The sequence below is a fragment of the Camelus ferus genome, chromosome 31, assembly GCF_009834535.1.
Source record: "Camelus ferus isolate YT-003-E chromosome 31, BCGSAC_Cfer_1.0, whole genome shotgun sequence".
NCBI lineage: Eukaryota > Metazoa > Chordata > Mammalia > Artiodactyla > Camelidae > Camelus > Camelus ferus.
Genome location: NC_045726.1, coordinates 11,548,280 through 11,567,760, shown reverse-complemented (window position 1 = coordinate 11,567,760; position 19,481 = coordinate 11,548,280). Strand labels below are relative to the sequence as shown.

Here is a 19,481-nt window from a genome sequence, read left to right as displayed (position 1 = left end):
AGGCCAAATCAATAAACATAGACCAACTGGGGTGTGACCGTGTAGGTTCCATTTGGAATCACCCAATTAAATGGCAGTTTTCTAGCTGATTATACAGAATTAGAAACATGAATTTTAAAAATATGTATCTCCCCTTGAAAAGGACAAGAAAGTTCTAAGAACAAAATCTACGACTGTGTTAACCATCTGCTAAAGGGACTCAAGGAAACGGATTGGTTCTCTCAAATTATATTTTTCTTCTCATTACCCAAAAGCACTCCCATGTCCCCTGCTCTAATAATTTATACAAAGCAGGAGCTGAGTTGTAAAGCGTTCTTTCCTGCCTATAAAAGGCCACGGTGGGAGTTACCCTTTGGGTGGACACATCCGTTAATCTGCCTGTACGACTAATTTTCCAAGAGAAGAACTGTTTCTTTGGTATCAGAATGATGGTATGTGCCATAAGGGACTTTTACAAAAAAAAAAAAAAAATCTAGCCTTCTCCAAGCTCAAACTGTCTGATTTAGCTGAGTGCCATAAATCAGAGGAATGACCAGCTTGGATCTTAGTCCTAGCCAACCTTTCTCAGCCCATGCCCAGGTGTTCCTACCGAGACCCTAAGCCTCAGCCAAGAAGGTAAAAGAAAAAAGGGGGGGCAAAATGAAAAATGTGTGAAACGACTAAATGATCTGCTCTTTGAAACAGACGAGAATCCCAGTGTCTGTAGTCACTGGAGAGTAATTATGTTGGTTGGAAATCTCCCTATTTGGATCAAAATTCTTGCTTTGGAAACACACCCAATTCTACCATTAGTCAGACATATTTCTCCTCCGTGTCCATGAGGGTCATGTGCCTCCAAGCTAAACGTGGGGTCTTTGATGGTTTAATCTTAGTAAAGCTACAATACATTGCATTTACAGCCCACTCAACGTGGATGACTCTGATACGTACTTACAAACATGCGCGCACCAAGCTAAATAAAATGGTCTTGAAAATTCTTGTCATTTGGCCAAGTATGGAAAAAAATTCTTTATGACATTTTACATCTGGAAATGGAATTAAATTCATGGTGTGCTTTCCCCTTATAAGCGTTCGGTTGCTATATATGTTATTTCAGCTTTCCCGAAGCATAACTATTATGTGGGATTTTATTTTCCACCTGTGGAAGAAAGCAAGAGACACGGAGACCATTAAAGGGACAGGGAAAATCAAGACAGACTTCTGGTTGTGGTGGGCAACCAGGTTTGGAGTCCGTAACTGTGAGGAGAAATACTCCACTGATGTTTTTATACACTGGCTAATCCTCACATTTGGCAAGAAGAATCTGATGAAACAATTTTGTCTAAGCCTCCATAATTCAACCCAGGCTGAGAACAAACAAATTGGCTACTGCAAATTCTTTCTCCCTTCCTCTTTATTCCTGGCACACATCATATTTTCAAGCCAGATTTAAAGCCCAGATTCTTCTTTGTTACTAGACTCCAGAGTCTCCAAGATTACCTTAAAAAACTACGTACCCCATAAGTATGGATTTTGTCATCTTTTTTTTTTTTTAAGGAATTCCCAGAACTCTTAGCAATCACTGTTGTTTCATATTCCCTGAGGCTACATTTTCTGTTCAGTTGAGGATCAAATACCATAGAGAGAACGCCAAGCTGATTGCTGCTGAGACAGATGTGGGGCGTTCTGGAGTTGCTCACAGCAAGGGAGGGGCAGTGGCATTAATGACATAAGTCCCAGGAAGATACTTTCTTAACCCTCACCAGACAGCGCTGGGTTTCAGTGAGTCACAGATATCTTTGGACCTTCCCAGGCACTGTGTCACCGACAGTGGAGGCCTACAGAAAACACTGTCACAGCCGCAAGGAGCTTACCAGGCAGTTGATGAGACAGAAAAAGCATGACCCATAATCAGAAGATATTACTATATGGTGAGACACAACTGGGGGGCTGAAGCCTGTGACCACTGTGCACGCTGGGAGTCCAAAGGTAAGAAAATTAACCCAAGCTGAAGGCAGTCACAAACATTTTCATCAAGAAAATGAGATTTGAGCTTGGCCTTGAAGAGTTGAGAAACTTGGGTTATACAACTCGAGGTTACCAGAATGATGACTCTGGCACTTAAAAAAAAAATCTGAGTGGCGTAAGTGGAGGAGTATGCCGAAGAGTGTGTCTGCTGGCCTGTTTTGGCAAATCTGGCTTAAGATGGACATCTTTGAGAGCGTGTTTTAAAAAATCCAGTTGAGGGGGGAGGGTATATAGCTCAGTGGTAGAGTGCATGCTTAGCATGTATGAGGTTTTGGGTTCAATCCCCAGCACCTGCATTAAAAATCAATCAATCGATTAATTAATTAATTTGTTAAAAATCCAGTTGATACAGAAATCAAGTGGCAATTTTTTTAACCTGCCTTTTATGTCATCAGGAAGCCCGAAGGTCATTAACCTGCTTTACAAATAAATTTCGCTGCATCTCAAAGGCCACAGATACTTGCTGCCTCCACCCTACCTCATTTTATTCCATTGAACCCATTGTTTTTCCCATCTGAAATGTATGCCAAGTGGGAATGTTGTGGTCAAGGGTAGTATTTTACTAGCAAACGTTTTGAGGGCCACTGGGGAGCCTTAACAGATTTGATGCAGTTCCTGATTTGGCTGGGCCGTTCTGTTTCCCCAAACTCCATCCCCGGAGACCTCGTGAATCACCTGTCATCCATCAAAATCCAGGAGCATGTAGGTCCCATAAGCAGCTTAAGAATCTATGCACTTCTATTGTAAAACTAAGAAAGCTTGGCTTTCCAGGAAGTTCTGCATCTGATTGTTCTGGAATGTGTTCAAGGGTAGGTTTCAGTGCCCACATTTGAGCCTCTTAAAATGCTTGAGCATTTAGGTTTTGTTTCCACCTAACTGAAATCTGACGTATCGTTTCCCAAAAGTTATATAGGCAACGAACTGCTTTTATTTCTCTCCCTTTTCTGCCACAAATAATTCAAAACACATTTCTTAGGTGAGTTGGTCAAAATCCTTGAAACCTATTCTTGTCCCCATTTGAGATACCAAAAGTCAGGGGTGGGGGTAGGGGTGGGGGCAGAAGGGTTTACTGTCAAACAGACAAAAGCTTGGCGTAACCCATCAAACGCCTTCCCCAAGCTTACAGCCTCGGACTGGGAGAGAGAGCCTCAGACCCTCAGAGGTGTTTTTCAGGCTCCAAATAGATAATTCTTGTTTCTTAACTTGGGCTCTAGGATTTGTTTTACCACCAGACAACGGACTCACCTGTTGATCAGAGAGGCCATAAGTCAAGTGCTTTTCATTATGTGCTTTAAAACTGGTGCTCAGTAGCCCAGCAACCTTCACACGGTGGGTGAGATCACAGAGCAGCTGGAGTGGGTCTTGAACTGAAAGATCTGAACTGAAGAAACCTGCAGGCAGCTGGAGCCGTATTAAATTTTTACCATTTGGAGTTCATTTAACTTCTCGCTTCCCTCTTCCACGGGGGTGAGAGGAACATTCGCCATTTTTTATTTAGGGAAAATAGATGGGGGTGCCATTAAAACGTTTTATATCAGAGCTGGGGTTTAAGAAATCGTGAGGGTTTGTTGGACGGAGCTTGGCCCTGTTCCAAGACATGAGCAGCCCTGCCCTTTGCCCTCGGATCGTTTAGGCAAATAGACGGAAGGCTACCGCCCAGCTGTGTGTGTGTGGCGAGGTGTCTTTGCCGTCCACACAAACGTCCCCATTGTCCTGGTGCAGTAACAGGCTCCAGGCGGCTCACATTATCCCACTACCCGGATGGCGTCAGTCCGCATTCACCTCACTTCCTTTCTCCATTCTGATGAGGAGACCTTGGAGCCTTCCCACCACCACGCCTTTCTGCTCTGTTCCTTAGAGGCCTGCCACACCTGCTAGGTGTGTCCTAGCTAAGCATCAGCGCTCCCCTCCCCCCTCCAGGCCCTTCCAGCGGGTCCCCCTGGGGTTGTGAGCAAATCCCTACAACCGAACAGGAATCAGCGCAGCACAGGTGTCTTTCCCTGTCTGGCCCCGGAAATGACTTTCTTTCACGAGAAATGTATGTGCCCCGCCACACGTCTTAACCTCTCATCTTTTGAAGCCAAAGATGGCCTGTATATGTATCTCTGTCCTCTCCTTCGCATAGATATATTTTTAAAAATGATTACTTTGGTAGACCTAATCTAAAAAGGAATAATTTAAAGGGTGAACTTGAGACACCCAAGAGTCCCTCAGAAAAGTTCAGCAAATGACAGGAAGAATCTTTATCCCAATAACGAGAAAGCTACAAAAGTCAGAATGAAGGAATTCATTTTAGATGATTCTATAGCTGGACATTCAAGGCACCTGCTGCCAACTCCATAACAACGAATGCACAGGTTGGTGCCACCCATGTGATGGGAGATACCCTAGTCCTCTGCAGTGGTCAGATCTGTTTAAAACAGAGTCCTTGTGAGGTGGGGCAAGGGAAGTGGGGGGGACTGGTACCCAGGCTTCTAAGCTTCCCAATGTCAAGTAAGCCATCTGCTGACATCAGTGTCCTATGACAGCCGATGCTGCGGGAAGCTCTGAAAGCTATTCGGAAGCACCCACGCTTGCTATTATTATAATGGCAGGAATCATCGGGCTCCCATACTGTCTGTACCGGACCACACCGCTGAGTCCCTGCAGACAATCCAAGGACGACAGCACAAAAGCCCCTGTGCTTCCAGGCAGCTCAGTTGAAGATCACAGAGAAGCAGAGCTAAGCTACATAAATCACTCACTTATCTTATTTTCCTTATCTCCCCACTAGGATATAAGTCCCTTCAGGGTGGAGGAATTTTATCTGTTTCATTTGCTGATGAATCTCCAGCACCTAGGATAGCGCCTGGCACACAGAATTTCCTCAGTGGTCGGGTGAGTAAGTGAGTGAGTGAGGGCACCTGCATTTTCCCTCTGACCTGGAGCAGACCCAGCCAGCCTATCTGTGACAGCGAGCTGGCAACAACAGCCCTGATCGTCGTCAACTTCCACTGTGTTTCAGGATTTGAATGTGGGAAATGACAACATGCCTGACTCCTCCAAGAAAATGGCTTGACCTTCCTTGGATTTTCCAACTGCCTGCTCTCCACCCACACTGCAGAGAAATAAAGAACAGGGTTCATTATGTCTTAACAGGCCTGCCAGCTTGAGCTAGATATAAATTTCTTTTCCTTTCCTTCGTTGAGCTACTAATCTGGATGTCTACCTAATGGTTCCATTTCAAGGAGGGTGGAAGTGATTTTCTGCCTGCATGGTCCATGGATTTAGATACTTTCCTTTTTTTCCTTCCTTCCTTCCTTCCTTCCTTCCTTCCTTCCTTCCTTCCTTCCTTCCTTCTTTTTCTTTCGCTCTCTTAAAAATTAATTTGGGGGGAGGGTATAGCTCAGTGGTAGCATGGATATATGTACGTATATGCATGCCTGGGACATCGTGCTGTACACCAGAGATTGACATGTTGTAATTGACTGTACTTCAATTAAAAAAAGAGAAAAACCAGTGTTAGAATGAGAAGAAAATATTTGCAAATCACCTTATCTGATAAGTACTCCAAATAAAAAAGAACTCTTATGACACAACAATAAAACCCCCATTCGAAAATGGGCAAAGGATTTGAGTAATTTCTCCAAAGAAGATATACAAATGGCCAAAATGTACATGAAAAGATGCTCAACATCATTAGCCATTAGGGAAAGACAAATCAAAACCATAATGAGATACCACATCACACTTACAGGATGGCTAGGATTTTTTTCTTTTTAAACAGAAAAAAACAAGCCAGTGGCAAAGATATGGAGAAACTGGGACCTTCGTACATTACTGATGGGAAGGGAAAATAGTGCAGCCACTGTGGAAAATGCTTTGACAGTTCCTCAAAAAGTTAAAGATGGAGTTACCACATGACCCAGAAATTCTACGCTTAGGTATGTATGTATATACTCAAGAGAATCAAAAACATGTTCACAGAAAAACCTGAACACAAATGTTCATAACAGCATTATTTATAAAATCCAAAAAGGAGAAACAACTCAAGTATCCATCAACTGATGTTCGAATAAACAAAACGTGGCATATTCTCACAATGGAATATTATTCAGCCATAAAAAGGAATGAAATACTGATACATGCTACAACATGGATGGACCTTAAAAACATTATGCTAAGTGAAAGAAACCAGATACAAAAGGCCACATGTTGTATGATTCCATTTATATAAAATGTCCAGAATAGACAAATCTGTAGAGACAGAAAGTAGATTAGCAGTTGTCAGTGGGTGGAGAGAAAAGAGAATTGGAAAGTATGGGGTTTCTTCTGGGGATGATGGAATGTTCTGAAATTACATGGTGGTGATGACTGACAACATTGTGAATATTCTAAAAGCCACTGGATTGCACAATTTAAAATGGTTAAAATGGTGAATATGTGTTATATGAATTTTATCTCAATAAAAAATGCAAATTTTTTTTTCCAGTTGACTTTAGCTCTCCCCCAGAAACAAGAAATCATAGAATCCACAAACTTAAAAAAAATTTTTTTTCCCTTGTCTTTGCAGATGTCAAATACATTCCCATAGGATGAGAATTCCTTGTCATTTTGAGATCAACAATATTTATTCTAACTCTGTTAAAAATTCAGGCATGTTAAAAACTTAGTAAATAACTAAAAAAATAGAGGAAATGTTAGGTGCATTTGCTTAGCGAGTACATTTCTAACATTTGGGATATACAGAATGGCCGTGTATTCAATGAAAAGTCTCTTACGAGTGACTTCTCAAATTTAACACTCTTTGGAAGGGATGGTGGAGAGTAAGGATGGATATGACTGAGCTGCTAGCTTCTTTCCTTGCCTCTTGTTTCTTTGGATGTGAAAGCTAAGCCTTGGTCATCTGGGCACTTTGGATTTTGAATTTCACTCTTTTTTGGGCTGAAAGTATTTGTTTCCATTTAGAATACTGAGTACCACAAACTTCCACTGTGCACAACGTTCCTGCTTGACCCACAAGGAAATCATTTTATTTCTGTTTGTCTTCATATCATATACCAAGGGAAGAGTCTGCAGGGTGGGGAGGAGGGGCTGAACTTTTTTAAGAGAGGCTGGTATTAGTGTTAAACAAACAAACAAACAAAATAGTCCTGACCACAGCAAGACTGTTTGATACCCACGATGTGGTGGAAAAAATTACAGGAAATTTTGTTTTTCAAGGTCATGCTCACTGGCCTTGTGTGTGTCCATGTCCCCTAGTAACTCTTTAATGACTCTGTTGCTAAACCACAGAAGCTCTCTGAGTGACAGGCAGGAGCAGCTACATAACTTGGGGGGAGGGGTCCCGTGTAGAAAGAATATGGGCAGCCCCTCGTTCGGAAATTATTGGGGGAGAGTAATAGCTCAGTTAAAGCGCATGCTTAGCATGCAAGAGGTCCTGGGTTCAGTCCCCAGTACCTCCATTAAAAAAAAAAAAAGAAAGAAAGAAAGAAAGAATTAAGAATTCCAAAAAGGCAAGAGCAAAGCATAGACCCAGGAGCTGCAAACACGCCGCAAACCCAGGGTCCAGCGGGAAGAGTCTGATCAGACAGCTCCTCTCCGCTCCCGGCTCCACCACCTCCTTCCTGTGCTTAGAGGTGAGTTACTTAAACTTCCAGAACCTCACTTTCCCCACCTGAAACGTGAGGCTAGTAATGCCATCTCTCAGATGGCTGCCAGGGTTTTGTTTTGTTTTTTAAGTCTCAAGCTTGCATACTATTTTTTAACATCTTTTCAATTTTTCCATGCAGGGAGGAGCAGGATGTATTTCTATTGGGCGGGAAAAGTGAATGGCAGGAAAGCCATTTGGTGGATTAAACAGGGGTCCTTCAAAGATTAAGGAAGGGGGCCAGGAGGGGCTACAGTTCCTCACATCTCCAACCTGACACACTTTGCCTCGCTCTGTGTTTTTATTAGCTTGTATCCCCAGTACATCAGTGGCAAGGGTGATGAAACTGGTGGCAGATTTAACTGCCAGGCAGCTGGGTCACTGTCCCGCGGGTCTTGTTGTCATGCCGCGATCTTAAAGTGACCACGGCTGCCTGGGCTACTGCTCTCCCCGAGACTCTGGGACAGACCACCGAATAGTTAATCGGTGGCAAAGGAAAGCAAGAGGCTGTTGCTTGCAGAAAGCACCGAGAAGCTGCTTTGAAAAATCCCAAGGTGGCTGAATATCACGAACACAGTTCCTGCTGTGGGCAGCTGTGTGTGCGAAGGGCAGCCTGAGGGCTTAAAATCAAATCTCCAGCATGGGCTGGTGCCCCTCCCCTGGGGCTCTGGCAGTGGAGACAGAAGGCCTGAAACACTACAAAATGAAGGGACCCTCAGTACCATCTAAGGAGGGTTATCATTGAAAGTTATCTTTTTCATTGTTTGCAGCATCAGTGAATAATGTTTTCTAAGGAAAAGAGGGAAAAAGAGTGCTAAGGAGAGAGAAAACAGGATGACTTATTTACCAGGAAAAAAACTGCAGGCCCCTTACCTGAAACCTTCTCATGTCCCTTGGGTTTCCTGCTGTTTTCAAACAATTCTGATTGCACTTGAGGAAAAATTTTAAAAAGAATCTGCGAAGAGAAAGCAATGTGTTACATTTGTAAGTAAACATTTTTTAAGAGAGAATATATCTGCCTTAGATTAGATTGGATTGGAAAGTGATTGTATTTCAGGTCTGGGGAATTTCAGCCAGCCCTGCCTGCGAAGGCATGTGGCTGACCCACTGCAATTTGCAAATTTGGATGTTTTTGGTCCCAAGTCAGCTCCATCACTGTTGAGGTTTGTTGAGGATTGTGGCTCACAGGCTGGGTTCCGGTTTGTACACCCCCCCCCCCCGAGTGACTAGGGCATGCTCTCCCCCCCCCCAAAAAAAAGAAAAAAAGCTTCACAGACAGCAGTAACTCGTTCTGTACAAAAATATCTTGCTCCAGAGGGTTAAAAATGGCAGGACTTGGCCCAGAATCCCAGGGTTCCTCACGTGTGTGACTTGCCGCTGGCCACACACACACACCTTCGTGTGCACACACCTCACACATACACCCTCACACAAAAAGAAGGCCAGGATTTCCAACCCATGTATATAAAATCAGAAAATAATATGTCACCATCTAAAGACAGTCAATCTGTGCAGATATATGCTGGGGTTTTCACGATTAATAACAAGTATGGATATCCTTTCAGACCTTCTATAAATTATCCAGAAAAATACAAAGGCACAGAATAATGGTCTGAGATTATCATTCATGAGACACATTTTTAAGTTAATATTCCCCTCCCTTTTTTGTCACTTTTAAAATTGGGCTTCTTTGATCAGATGAGTACACAAACCAAGAAAAATGGCAGAAGTGGTCTTTCCAGCCATTTTCCTATTTAATGTTTGGAATTTTGTTTCAAAATACAATAAGTTTTTCATTTATTTCACTTGCCGAGTCCTTCTCCTTAAAAAAAAAAAAAAAAAAAATCCCGCTTTTGCAGTGTTAAAGTCCCAGGTGAGCTAGGCCTACTTCCCTTTCTGTTACTATGACAACGAAATTTTACCGCAGTCCCAAAGTCCCTTCAGAACTCTCACATCCATGCCTTGAATTAGAACTTTAAAGGAAAAGATATACATTTTTCCCCAGGATTTACCAACAAAAATAAGTAGCAATCCACAATGCTCCCCTAAAATTCTATTTTAAAGCAACGGTGGGTAAGATGCCCTTGGGGTGACCTTCTGTTCATTTTTATTTCTTTAACAAGCACACAAAAGAATTAGAGAGTGCCCCAATTAATGGTGTTGAGCACTTAAAAAAAAAAAGAAAGAAAGAAAAAAGAAAACCTGATGGGAAGGTGAGCAGTAAATGATGAAAGAAGAGAGAGGAGTAAATGTCTCTTCAGAGCATTTTCTCTAGATTTGCCAAAAATATTTGGCCAAGGGTGCCTGACCCCAGTCTATGAATAAGGTTGGGTGTGAATTTGGAAATAATAGCTAAAAGTTTTTTTTTTTTTTCATTATTTGATAACATCTGCTTTTCACTTCTGTCTGAATCTTTTCTGGGGTGGGAGCTTAGGCATTGCTTCCTGTGCCGTGAAGGTGTCCAGGGTCTTTATCCAAGACATCTCCAGATGAGAAGGCAGAGAAAATGCTCCTTGCTGCTTTATGCAGTGTTCAAATTCACAGCCTGCTTCTGCTTTCGAAAGTGCAGCGGGACGTCTGTCCAGAGCAGCCAGAGCGCGTTGGAAAGGAGACATGTTTGTATTTAAGAACAGATTGACCAGAATTCAAATATTTTCTTTTTGAAGGGGAGCCCGCATTCCTGGCAGAGTCACCTACAGCCACTTACAATGCCTGGAGATGCTCTCACAAAAGACTTCAAACTTGCCTTTTTCTCACGTGAGCTTCTTGGCAGACGACCGCCCCCCCGCCCTCAGCTCACGTTTGCCCTCCCACACCCCGCCCCATAGTGATTTACACCTTTCTCCCTACTAACACCAAATCGAGTGCTTTTTCTTACAAACTCCTTGCTTTGGGGGAAGTTTTGCCACAACCGGGCCCCTTATAATGCATTCTGTGGGCTGTACCCCCCCTCCCCGGCCCCCCTTCTCCCCAAAGTGTCTGCTGAAAACATTAATGTCAAGAAGGCATTATTATTATATGAATGGTATGAAAGTGCAAAGGAGATAAGTGTTTACATAAAATCAAATTGATTTAGGGAAAGAAGGGGGCTGCTGAAAGGATTTATTCATGTTAAATTAGAACCCTTAACAGTTCCTTGGCTAGAAAACCACCAGTTTTGACTCCTTTGCTGACCTGGGGTCCGAGTTTATCACCTGCACTGCCCCCTGCACGCTGAGGATGTAACATTCTGCTCACAAAGGGAAAGAGAGGGGTGGAGGAGGAAGGGAGGAGGGAGAGAAAGAGACAAAGTTCTCTTACACTGTACGTACTTTCTAAAAGAAAGCATAGCTGTTTCTAAACAGCTCGCACCAGAAATTCCGGCCTGGGTATTTTAGATGTAAACCTAGAAATCAGTGTAAAGGAATTATTTCTCTTTTACTGATGTTTCCACCTCCCTCCCCTTCACCCCCTCCACCCCCTATGCTCAGGGCTGAGTACAGAACCTTCTACTAACCATCCCATCCATTAACCACAGGGTAACTTGCAGGGAACAAATCAATCCCCCAGGGTCTAGAGCCCTCGGAAGCCTGGAAAACGTCAGCTCTCTGCCCTTGGAAGGGGGAAACCCACATGAATGACAAGATTCAGACCAAACATGCAGATACTCATCACAATGGAAGCTGTCATTTTCCCTTTCTCCAAACAGCATCGACTACATAAACGTTATAACCACCTAGCGTGGTCCACTCTGCAAGGCTTCTCATCTCATTCCTGAAGCGTGAACACCGACGGCTACGGGTTTAGCCTTGTTTTATAAGATAAAGCAGAGCAGACAGGGGGGTCCATGTCTGAACTCAACCTTCAGATTTCAATCGGGTTCCTGGGTCAGCGGAGTCAACAGAACATACCCAAAGGCATCCTGCCCCCCACAGATGTCCATTAAATGTTGACAGTGTCCTAATCTTGACCTGCTACCAACCAACCATGTAACCAAGTTACCTCACTTCTCTGACCTTTGGTCTCTTCAACTGTTAAAAGAATTTACCTGAATTATCTCTAGGGTTTCTTCCAACCTTAATATTCTACGATTGCCAAGAAAATTGTGTAGACTTGAGAACCCTCCAAAATGGCAATGCTGGGAGAAGAAACCACTGAAGACCAAAAAAAAACCACTGTGACTTATTGAAGTCCAATGAGGGTGTGTGCAGAGGTTTTTGGAGCGACAGGTCAGAATAAGCAGGGAACACTGATTGGTGCAAACTGGGGCATCGTGGCTGATGCCTTGGCCGGAGCTGGTGGGACCCAGAGGTTGGCAGGCAGGTTGTGGAACGAGAGGCACTGTTCCCTTAGGATCCTGTCTCTGTGCTTCTGAGGTGGGAGAAGGGAGTTCAGGAGTATCCCAGGTCAGAGCCATCTCTGTCCCTGCTCACCATCCTGTGTGGTCCAGCAACGGAAGGGCACAGGGGTCACAGAGAGGAGGGAAAGCAGGCTTGCCACATGTCTGCTCTGTGCCATGCTCCACGCCCCAGGCTTCAGATATCATGACTTATTTATTTCTCACAACACATGTAAGAGTGACAGATCATCTCATAGCTAGGAAAAACAAAAGCGCCAAGAATTTAAGAAATTTGCCCCAAGATCATCCAGTTTGTCAGTGGCCATAACAAGGATTTGAACCTGGGTCTTTCTGGCAGCAAGCTCCATCCAGCGTTCTGTGTTTCCTGCACCAGTTAGATTGGGGTGATGGTTGCACAACTCTGTAAGTACGCTAAAAACCATTGAATTATGCACTTTGAACGGGTGAACTTTTTCATATGTAAACTGTCCCTCCATATAACTGTTTAAAAAACACTTCGGAAAACACTGTCTGAAAAAAGCAAAAACAACAACAACAAAAACCCATGAAGAATTCTGGTTTCTTGGAGAGTGAGAGAGAGGATTATGGCACCCCAAAAGGGACACATTAGGTCAAAGATGGCTGCGTGGAAATAAATGCTTACCACTGAAAACCCCTGCTGACTTCACTTATTTATTCATTTGGTCATTTATTAAGTGTGAAGTCTGTACCTAGAAGGTTCTGCACCACAGGAAACAAGGTGGACAAAATCCTTGCCCTCTTGGAGCCAAACTACTCAAAATGTGCTTCTTCAGTGTCTGAGGTGAATCTGGAGACCCCTGAATATGGGTCTGAATAAGATCCCAGGGGATTACCTAATACCCAATAAATCTCTTCTCCCAATCTCTGGAATATTAGAACACTCGGCATTGTGGCTCTTGGGAGGCTCTAGACACGTCCTGAGCCCATCCCAAATGAAAACTGAGACTCAAACTAGTTGTGCAAATAGAGTGCAAGTAAGGTCTGGTGGTGGGAGCAGGAAGGGTAACTCCTTATATTCATGCCAGACTCCAAGCCAATGATCTGACCAGTACAAAAACCAGCCTACTGTTTCTCCAGACTTGTGGAAGAGGCCATTCAATTTAGCTCCAATTAGAAATCCAAGATCTAGTGCCTTCTAAAAAATTATAATACCAAAAAAATCTTTAGGAAAGCACTGTGGAAGGCACAAAGGCTTCTTTCAAGAAAAAGATTAGACCAGGGTGTGTATCAAAGAATGTGAACTTGGCACTAGTAACAGCTACTATTATGGAGAGCCTGACTCCATGCAAAATAATATGTAAAGTACCTTTCACTTGAAATTTCATTCCTTATTCCCTTAAAAAAAATCTAAATTCCAGCTACCCTGAAAATAGCTTCTGTGATGACATGGCCACATCTTATACACCATGGAGACGGGAACACCCCACAGTCTCCAAGGGCCAAGAGTGTGGAAGCTGTATCTGGTTCTCTCCCTGCCACGATGGCTACCCAAGCAGGTTGGATCACTAAAGTGTGAACCACGTGTAGAGTTGACAATAGCCCAATAGCCTCACAAACTCTGTAGGTGCTTAAAGGTCTACGTCTATTGATTTTTGAGGAAGACACATTTTATCTGGATTAACTGCTAAACCTCCTTTTCCAGAGCTCAATACATTAAAATATAATTGGCTTCCACTGTTTGTGAATGCTTCTGAAACAAAGACAACGCTCTTCTCTTAAAACACTCTCAGATAATTTCCGAGAACTACCGAAGGTTGGGATGGGCTGGATCATCAAATTATATTTGAAAGAAATGGGCAGTTGCCTCTCTTCTCCCAAGATTCTTTCATGCTCACACTCTTAGGAGGACTAGGCAGATGGAGAAGCCGTGTTGGTGGACACACCCCCTGGGGTCATGTTTTCCCTCTGAGAACAGTCCACACGACAGCTCACTCTGCTTTATATAGTAGGAGAACCCCTAAGTGATTGGTTTCCACTGGAGACCAGTGTAAAACACGATGATAATGTTCTAGCTTTCATCTAGGTCTTAACTGTAATATCGTCTTTGAACCTGCTGACAATAGAGAGAACACATTTTCCTCCTTCAAAAGTCTCCAACAGAATCCAAACTCAGGCAGCCCAAATAGCAGAGGGGCAGCAGAGGCCCCTGCCTTGGCGTGAAGATGACGTGCTCTTGATAAATCCATTGATAGTTGAGGTGTCAGCCTAGATTAGAAAGCCCCTGTAGCTCCAAGAGCCTTGAGAAGACTCTCACTCAAGTTCACAAAAACAAAGAGACTCTGGAAAGTCAAACTTCCAGTTGGTTCTCTTTGCTACACCCTAAAAAATGTGACAATGGGACATCTGAGAATGCTTGGTACTTAAGATCTGCTTGGTAGATGGCAGCTGGTACAAAGACCCAAGAAGATCCATGGAAAGAGAAGATAACTTAAAATTTTTGACTGACTGGGTTATTTAAGCTTAAATCCAATACTCATTTCCTATGCAATCCACTTATGTGCAATTCATTTATTTAAACAATTCCTTAAAATGTAATTATAAATACATGAACTGAGTAGGTTCAATCTTTCATCTCCACAGACATTCCTAAAGGGTTGTATTACTGCCAAAGCTTATTCACCTGGACGACTTCAATGAAAGCTCATTGCAGATCTGAAAAATTTAAGTTCACAGAAATGTTTTAAGGAATGAATTTTCCTACTTCTAATTGCATTCAGTCTCCTTAGCTCCCTTTGGCTAAAAGTCTAATTATGATAATGATTATAACAATAATAATAATAGTAGTAATAATAATAACAAATAACCCATATTCATTGATTTCATATTATTTGCCATGTATGACTTCACTGAATCCACCCAACTCTGAGAGTAGGAGAATTAATGCCCCCGTTTTACAGAGGAGATAAACAAGGCTCAGAAAGGTTGGATTCTTGCCCAGAGTCAAGCAGCTAGTAAGTGGAAAAGCTAAGAGCAGACTTCAGGTTTTTCTGACTCTTAGAAAGACATGAAGTGGGAGCTTTGCTATTTTCTTCTGAAGGAAAAGATGGAACACGTAGCCAAAACAGCTCTTTTTTTTTGAGGAAACGAGTGCCTTACGGATCTACACAGGGGATCACGTCTCTTCCTTCATCTTAGTCTCTGTAAGAACCGAGTCATTCTTCATGTTACAAAACAAAAGAAGCAAACAAACAAACACATCTATCCTTCTTATCAAGGACTCCATTCTCTAGAAATTCTGTGGCTCTATTGGAATCTGCAGAGGAAGATAAGCAAGTCTATAAGATATTTGAAAAACAAGACATCTCAAGACTGCACATGGTCCAAAGATGGCCCAGACAGCTGGTGCCCTCTGCAAAAAGAATGTAAAGGTTACATCATCGAGTGGATGAGGAAGAGTCAAGGTCATTCATCCATCAAGACCATGGAGAAAAAAGCCGGAAGTCAAATGTGTAACATAAGAAGTTGAATTAAGTCTTGGAAAAAATTTTTTGAGAATAAGTCACCAAAGCTAAATTTTGAAAGCATGTCCCACAGGATGCGAGTCTCCTACACAGAAGATTTTTAAATAGACCAGCAAGCTAATTGCTTTGGCAGCAGATTATTTCGGTCCTGTATGTGGCAGCTCACTGGGGTGTCCCTATCAAGCCATTTCCACGTGATGTCAAGGCTTCTGCAATTATTAGTATTGCTTAATATTTATCATAAAAGTTAGGGACCTTCAGTTTTATCCTCAATAAACTGACTTCCTAGGCCAGTAGTGAAGATTAGTTATCCATGCAAAGTGTTTGGATAAACGCCTGGTACCTAGTAAGTTAACTCCTTCACTGCTTGCTAGCCCCCCTCCCCTGAATTGCCCCTTCTCCCCCACCACACTTTAAAAAGGCCCATTTTCCAAGCAAAATGATACCAGAGGGGAGTTACCCCAAATTCAAACCTGGTTCTCTCTGCATCGCTTATCTCTCCAATATTCGCATATAGTCCACTTGAAGAACTGCCCGTTTTTTAAGGGAGAGAGATTTTAAACAGAAAAGAAGAACAGGTAATTAATCCATTACAACAGATTGCACAACCACAACAAGAAGATGGTAGGTCAAAATTCTCAGCACTGTTTCCAGTAAACCATGATGGGGCAGAACAGTACAGAGCTGTGTACACTCACTCTGGCTTCTAACTGGCAGCCGGCCCCATTGAACCGTTTTCTCTTCGGCAAATCCTCCAATTACAGGCTCCTGGAAGTGGCATTTCAGTTTGGCAACAGATCCTTCATTACCAAACACTGACTGCCTCGTGGGTAGGATCTGCTCTGTATTCATTTAGGCACCAGGAGGGAGCGACTTCCCCTACTGTGTAATCCTGACTCCGTACCCATAGACTTTGAAGCCATTTCGTGATTTCTTCTGAAGCGGATGTCTCCCATAGCTCAAGTGGCAAGCAACTGACTGCAGACAGCGTGCTGAGGTGCATAAACAGGGGGCCGCTCGGAGTCTCCACTTATTTCTGACCAGCAACACACCACGGTTTCTGAGGACCTAAGGTTATGCATTGGGATATATTTTTTTTCCCTATATTCAGACACGTTTTCACTCTCTTAAATTCCATTACTTGGCACCAGGAGGCTTGTAGGGGGGAAAAAAATCTCCAAGGAAAAGTCCTTGTTTTTGCACTCGGATGAAAATCTGACACTATTAATGAAAATAATAATTGAACTCTTTGGGCTTGAATTGGAACGAATCACAACACTGACAGCATGTTTGCCATTCCAATTGTTCTCATAAAATGTCTTTGGAGGGCTCTTTGCAGCATGCACAGTTCCATCTTTTCCCTTTTTTTGTTATTTTTAACCCATATCCTCTTCTTTGCCCTGTCCCTTCCTTTCCCTTCTCATCAAGGAAAAAAAAGAGAGAGAGAGAGAGACTGAGCAAAACTGAACGTGCTACAGACTGACTTCAGAAACCATCTCTCAGGGAGACTTCAGAATTAAAATACGGATCTACTTCCCTCTCTGATGCCACAACTACTCGGGTGAAGGAGGGAGATGAAGTTATTCGCCAGCCTCCAGCTTAATGGGTCCTCACCGTCCTATGTCCTCAGCGCCCCTTCCCCCCTCTTGCAGCCCCCTCCCCCGCCCCATCTTTCTGCCCTCCCTGCGGAGCTCGTCTATGCTGGGCTGAGCAGTGAACACCAATTACACCAAGAGCCCTTTGCTGCTGCCTGGTCCGCTGGTTTTACTGTTTTGCCAGATGGTTGAGGCCAATGTGTAAAACTCTCTACCCTGCCATTAATTCATAACTCGGTAATAACTTTCCCACGGCTCCAGGAAATTGAAATGAAGTGCAAATGGGAATATTTGGAAAGGGAATCAAGGTGGGACCACTATTTTACACCTGACAGAACAGATACCCGTCGGACAAATTGATGCCCCTCTGTACGCAGGCTGGAATGTTACTTTTCCTGAAACGAAGGCCGACTGACTCCATATGCGATGTTGGATAAAGTGGGGAGCCAAGCTCAGAGTTTGGGCCCCTCCTACCATCCACCGCTTTCTCTCTGCAGTTTTCAGCTTTATACCTATCGCACCTCTAGGTCCATCACTAATGACCCTGAGTTTGAGCATCTATGTAACGTGATAGTCTGATGACAGAATGGTAGATTAGCAGATATGAGTGCATTCTCTTGCTAAGACAGGACACCATCCAATGTTTGTTAGCATCATTAAACTAAAACTGACTTTTCACCTGCTCCCATACCATATGCAGCTGCAAATTTTTAAATTAAACTATGAAGCCATGCATAAATTTACATATATTACAGACTAGCCTCTCCATTTAACATGCAAATGTACTCCAATGTTTCAGAACACCTTCTGTCGCTAATTAATTTGCTGAATTATAATTAGACTAATCCTGCATAATTAATAAGCACAGATTTTTTTTTAATTTGTAAGCAGCTTGAGGAGATCATTCACTTCCTTCTATAAACTGCTAAGTAAGTGTTAAAAAAAAATCTGGAAAGAACATGTGTGAAAAGGTATGTTTGATGTCACATACAAACTCAAACTAGCGTGGAAGATGCAGAAGTCAGTATTGATAAAGGTACATATTTGAAGCCAACATTCAAACAATCAAAAAAAAACTGCATTCAGAGGATGGGGACTAATTCTCCCTTTGTCTCCTTGTATATAGTGTTTTATTCTTTGCCTTCTATCCGTGGGATCTTCCAAGATCACAGAGGCGGGAGAGGATTAAAGTAACCGTATGTTGTATTAGGAGAGATAATGATATTAACACTCCACTGTATATCAAAACACTCTGTGCATGCTGGGTGCTTATAAGCCCCTTTGATGGTATTTGGAACCATTTTCATTTTGGCTGCCAAAAACACCCGAGATCCATCTAGTGGAAACAATTAAGTTCCATTAGTACTGTATCCATTCGGTAATGATTACAATGAAGGGTCCCTCTTTAATGCTGAAGAGTGGAGTCTCAAGGAAACATGCATCTGTGCGCTTGAAAGTGTGAAGCTATATAGTTTTTACAACCAAGGAGGAAGCTTAATTTTGACCTCCAAAATAAACGAGAATCAGGAAAGCTCAAGCAATGGGTGGGTGACCGGTTAGAAAATTCAAAGCCGGGTGGGAATCTGAAAGGCCAAGGTAAGCTGAATAGAGAGCCATGCAAATTGAGAATCTAGAAGGACAATGTGGGAAGTGTGTGCTCTGGCAGGGAAGTTATTAAACCTTTAAAGAGATGAGAAATAGAATTTTAGAGAAAATAGAGGGCTCCCTGGCTCTTCCAGATGCAGCAAAATCACTAATATTAGTGGCCAAAAGATCTTTAGGCCAAAAGGATGCAGCCATGTGAAATGAGCCTGACTGTCTATCATTACACCGAGTTCCTTGCAGTGACTGTGCACAACACAAACTTCTTCTAAAGAATGGGGAATGATTTTCCCTGGTGCAATACCATACCAAATGTACCCACTCACCACCAGGCAGCCAACTTTTTTTTTTTTTTTTTTTTTTTGACAAAGCTAGGACACACGCTAGCTTGGAACTTGAGAAGAGAGTTAAAAAGTGCACAAGGCCCTCAGAGGCCCCGGCCACAGCCAGGAGCAGATGCCAGGGGCCCACGCGGAGGGGCAGCTTCTGCTTCTGCCCTGAGGGGCATTCATTCTCATCTGGAAGGAGAATCCAGACCAGCGACCTCCTGGGGCAAGTGCAGTGACTAACCCGAGTGAGAAAAATATTTAGAAGGCACCTGGAAAAGGCTACTGCAATTTTTCTGAGCTAAGCAATGTTATTACTTGGATCGTTTGAAAACATAAGACATTTGGACAGTTTTTCGGAGCCAAACCATAGCCTTTGCCGTTGGGCTCCATCTGAAGAGATTCAATAGTTCAGGGAGATTTTTAAAAGCCTAAAAGAAAGGGAGCTTTCTGTGCCTTTCCGAGTTACTCAGAAGGAACATTACAACAGCTGGAATAATA

The 19,481-nt window shown here is 43.0% G+C and overlaps 1 protein-coding gene across 1 annotated transcript in view; it reads right to left on the bottom strand.

Moving 5' to 3' along the window:
- The window catches only part of EBF2 (EBF transcription factor 2), a 144,863-nt gene that overhangs the window by 7,732 nt on the left and 117,650 nt on the right, over positions 1 to 19,481 (bottom strand). Inside the window, exon 7 of the mRNA XM_014567087.2 lies at positions 8,510 to 8,591. Within this exon, the coding sequence (XP_014422573.2) occupies positions 8,510 to 8,591 (82 nt within the window). The remainder of the gene's footprint in view (positions 1 to 8,509; positions 8,592 to 19,481) is intronic.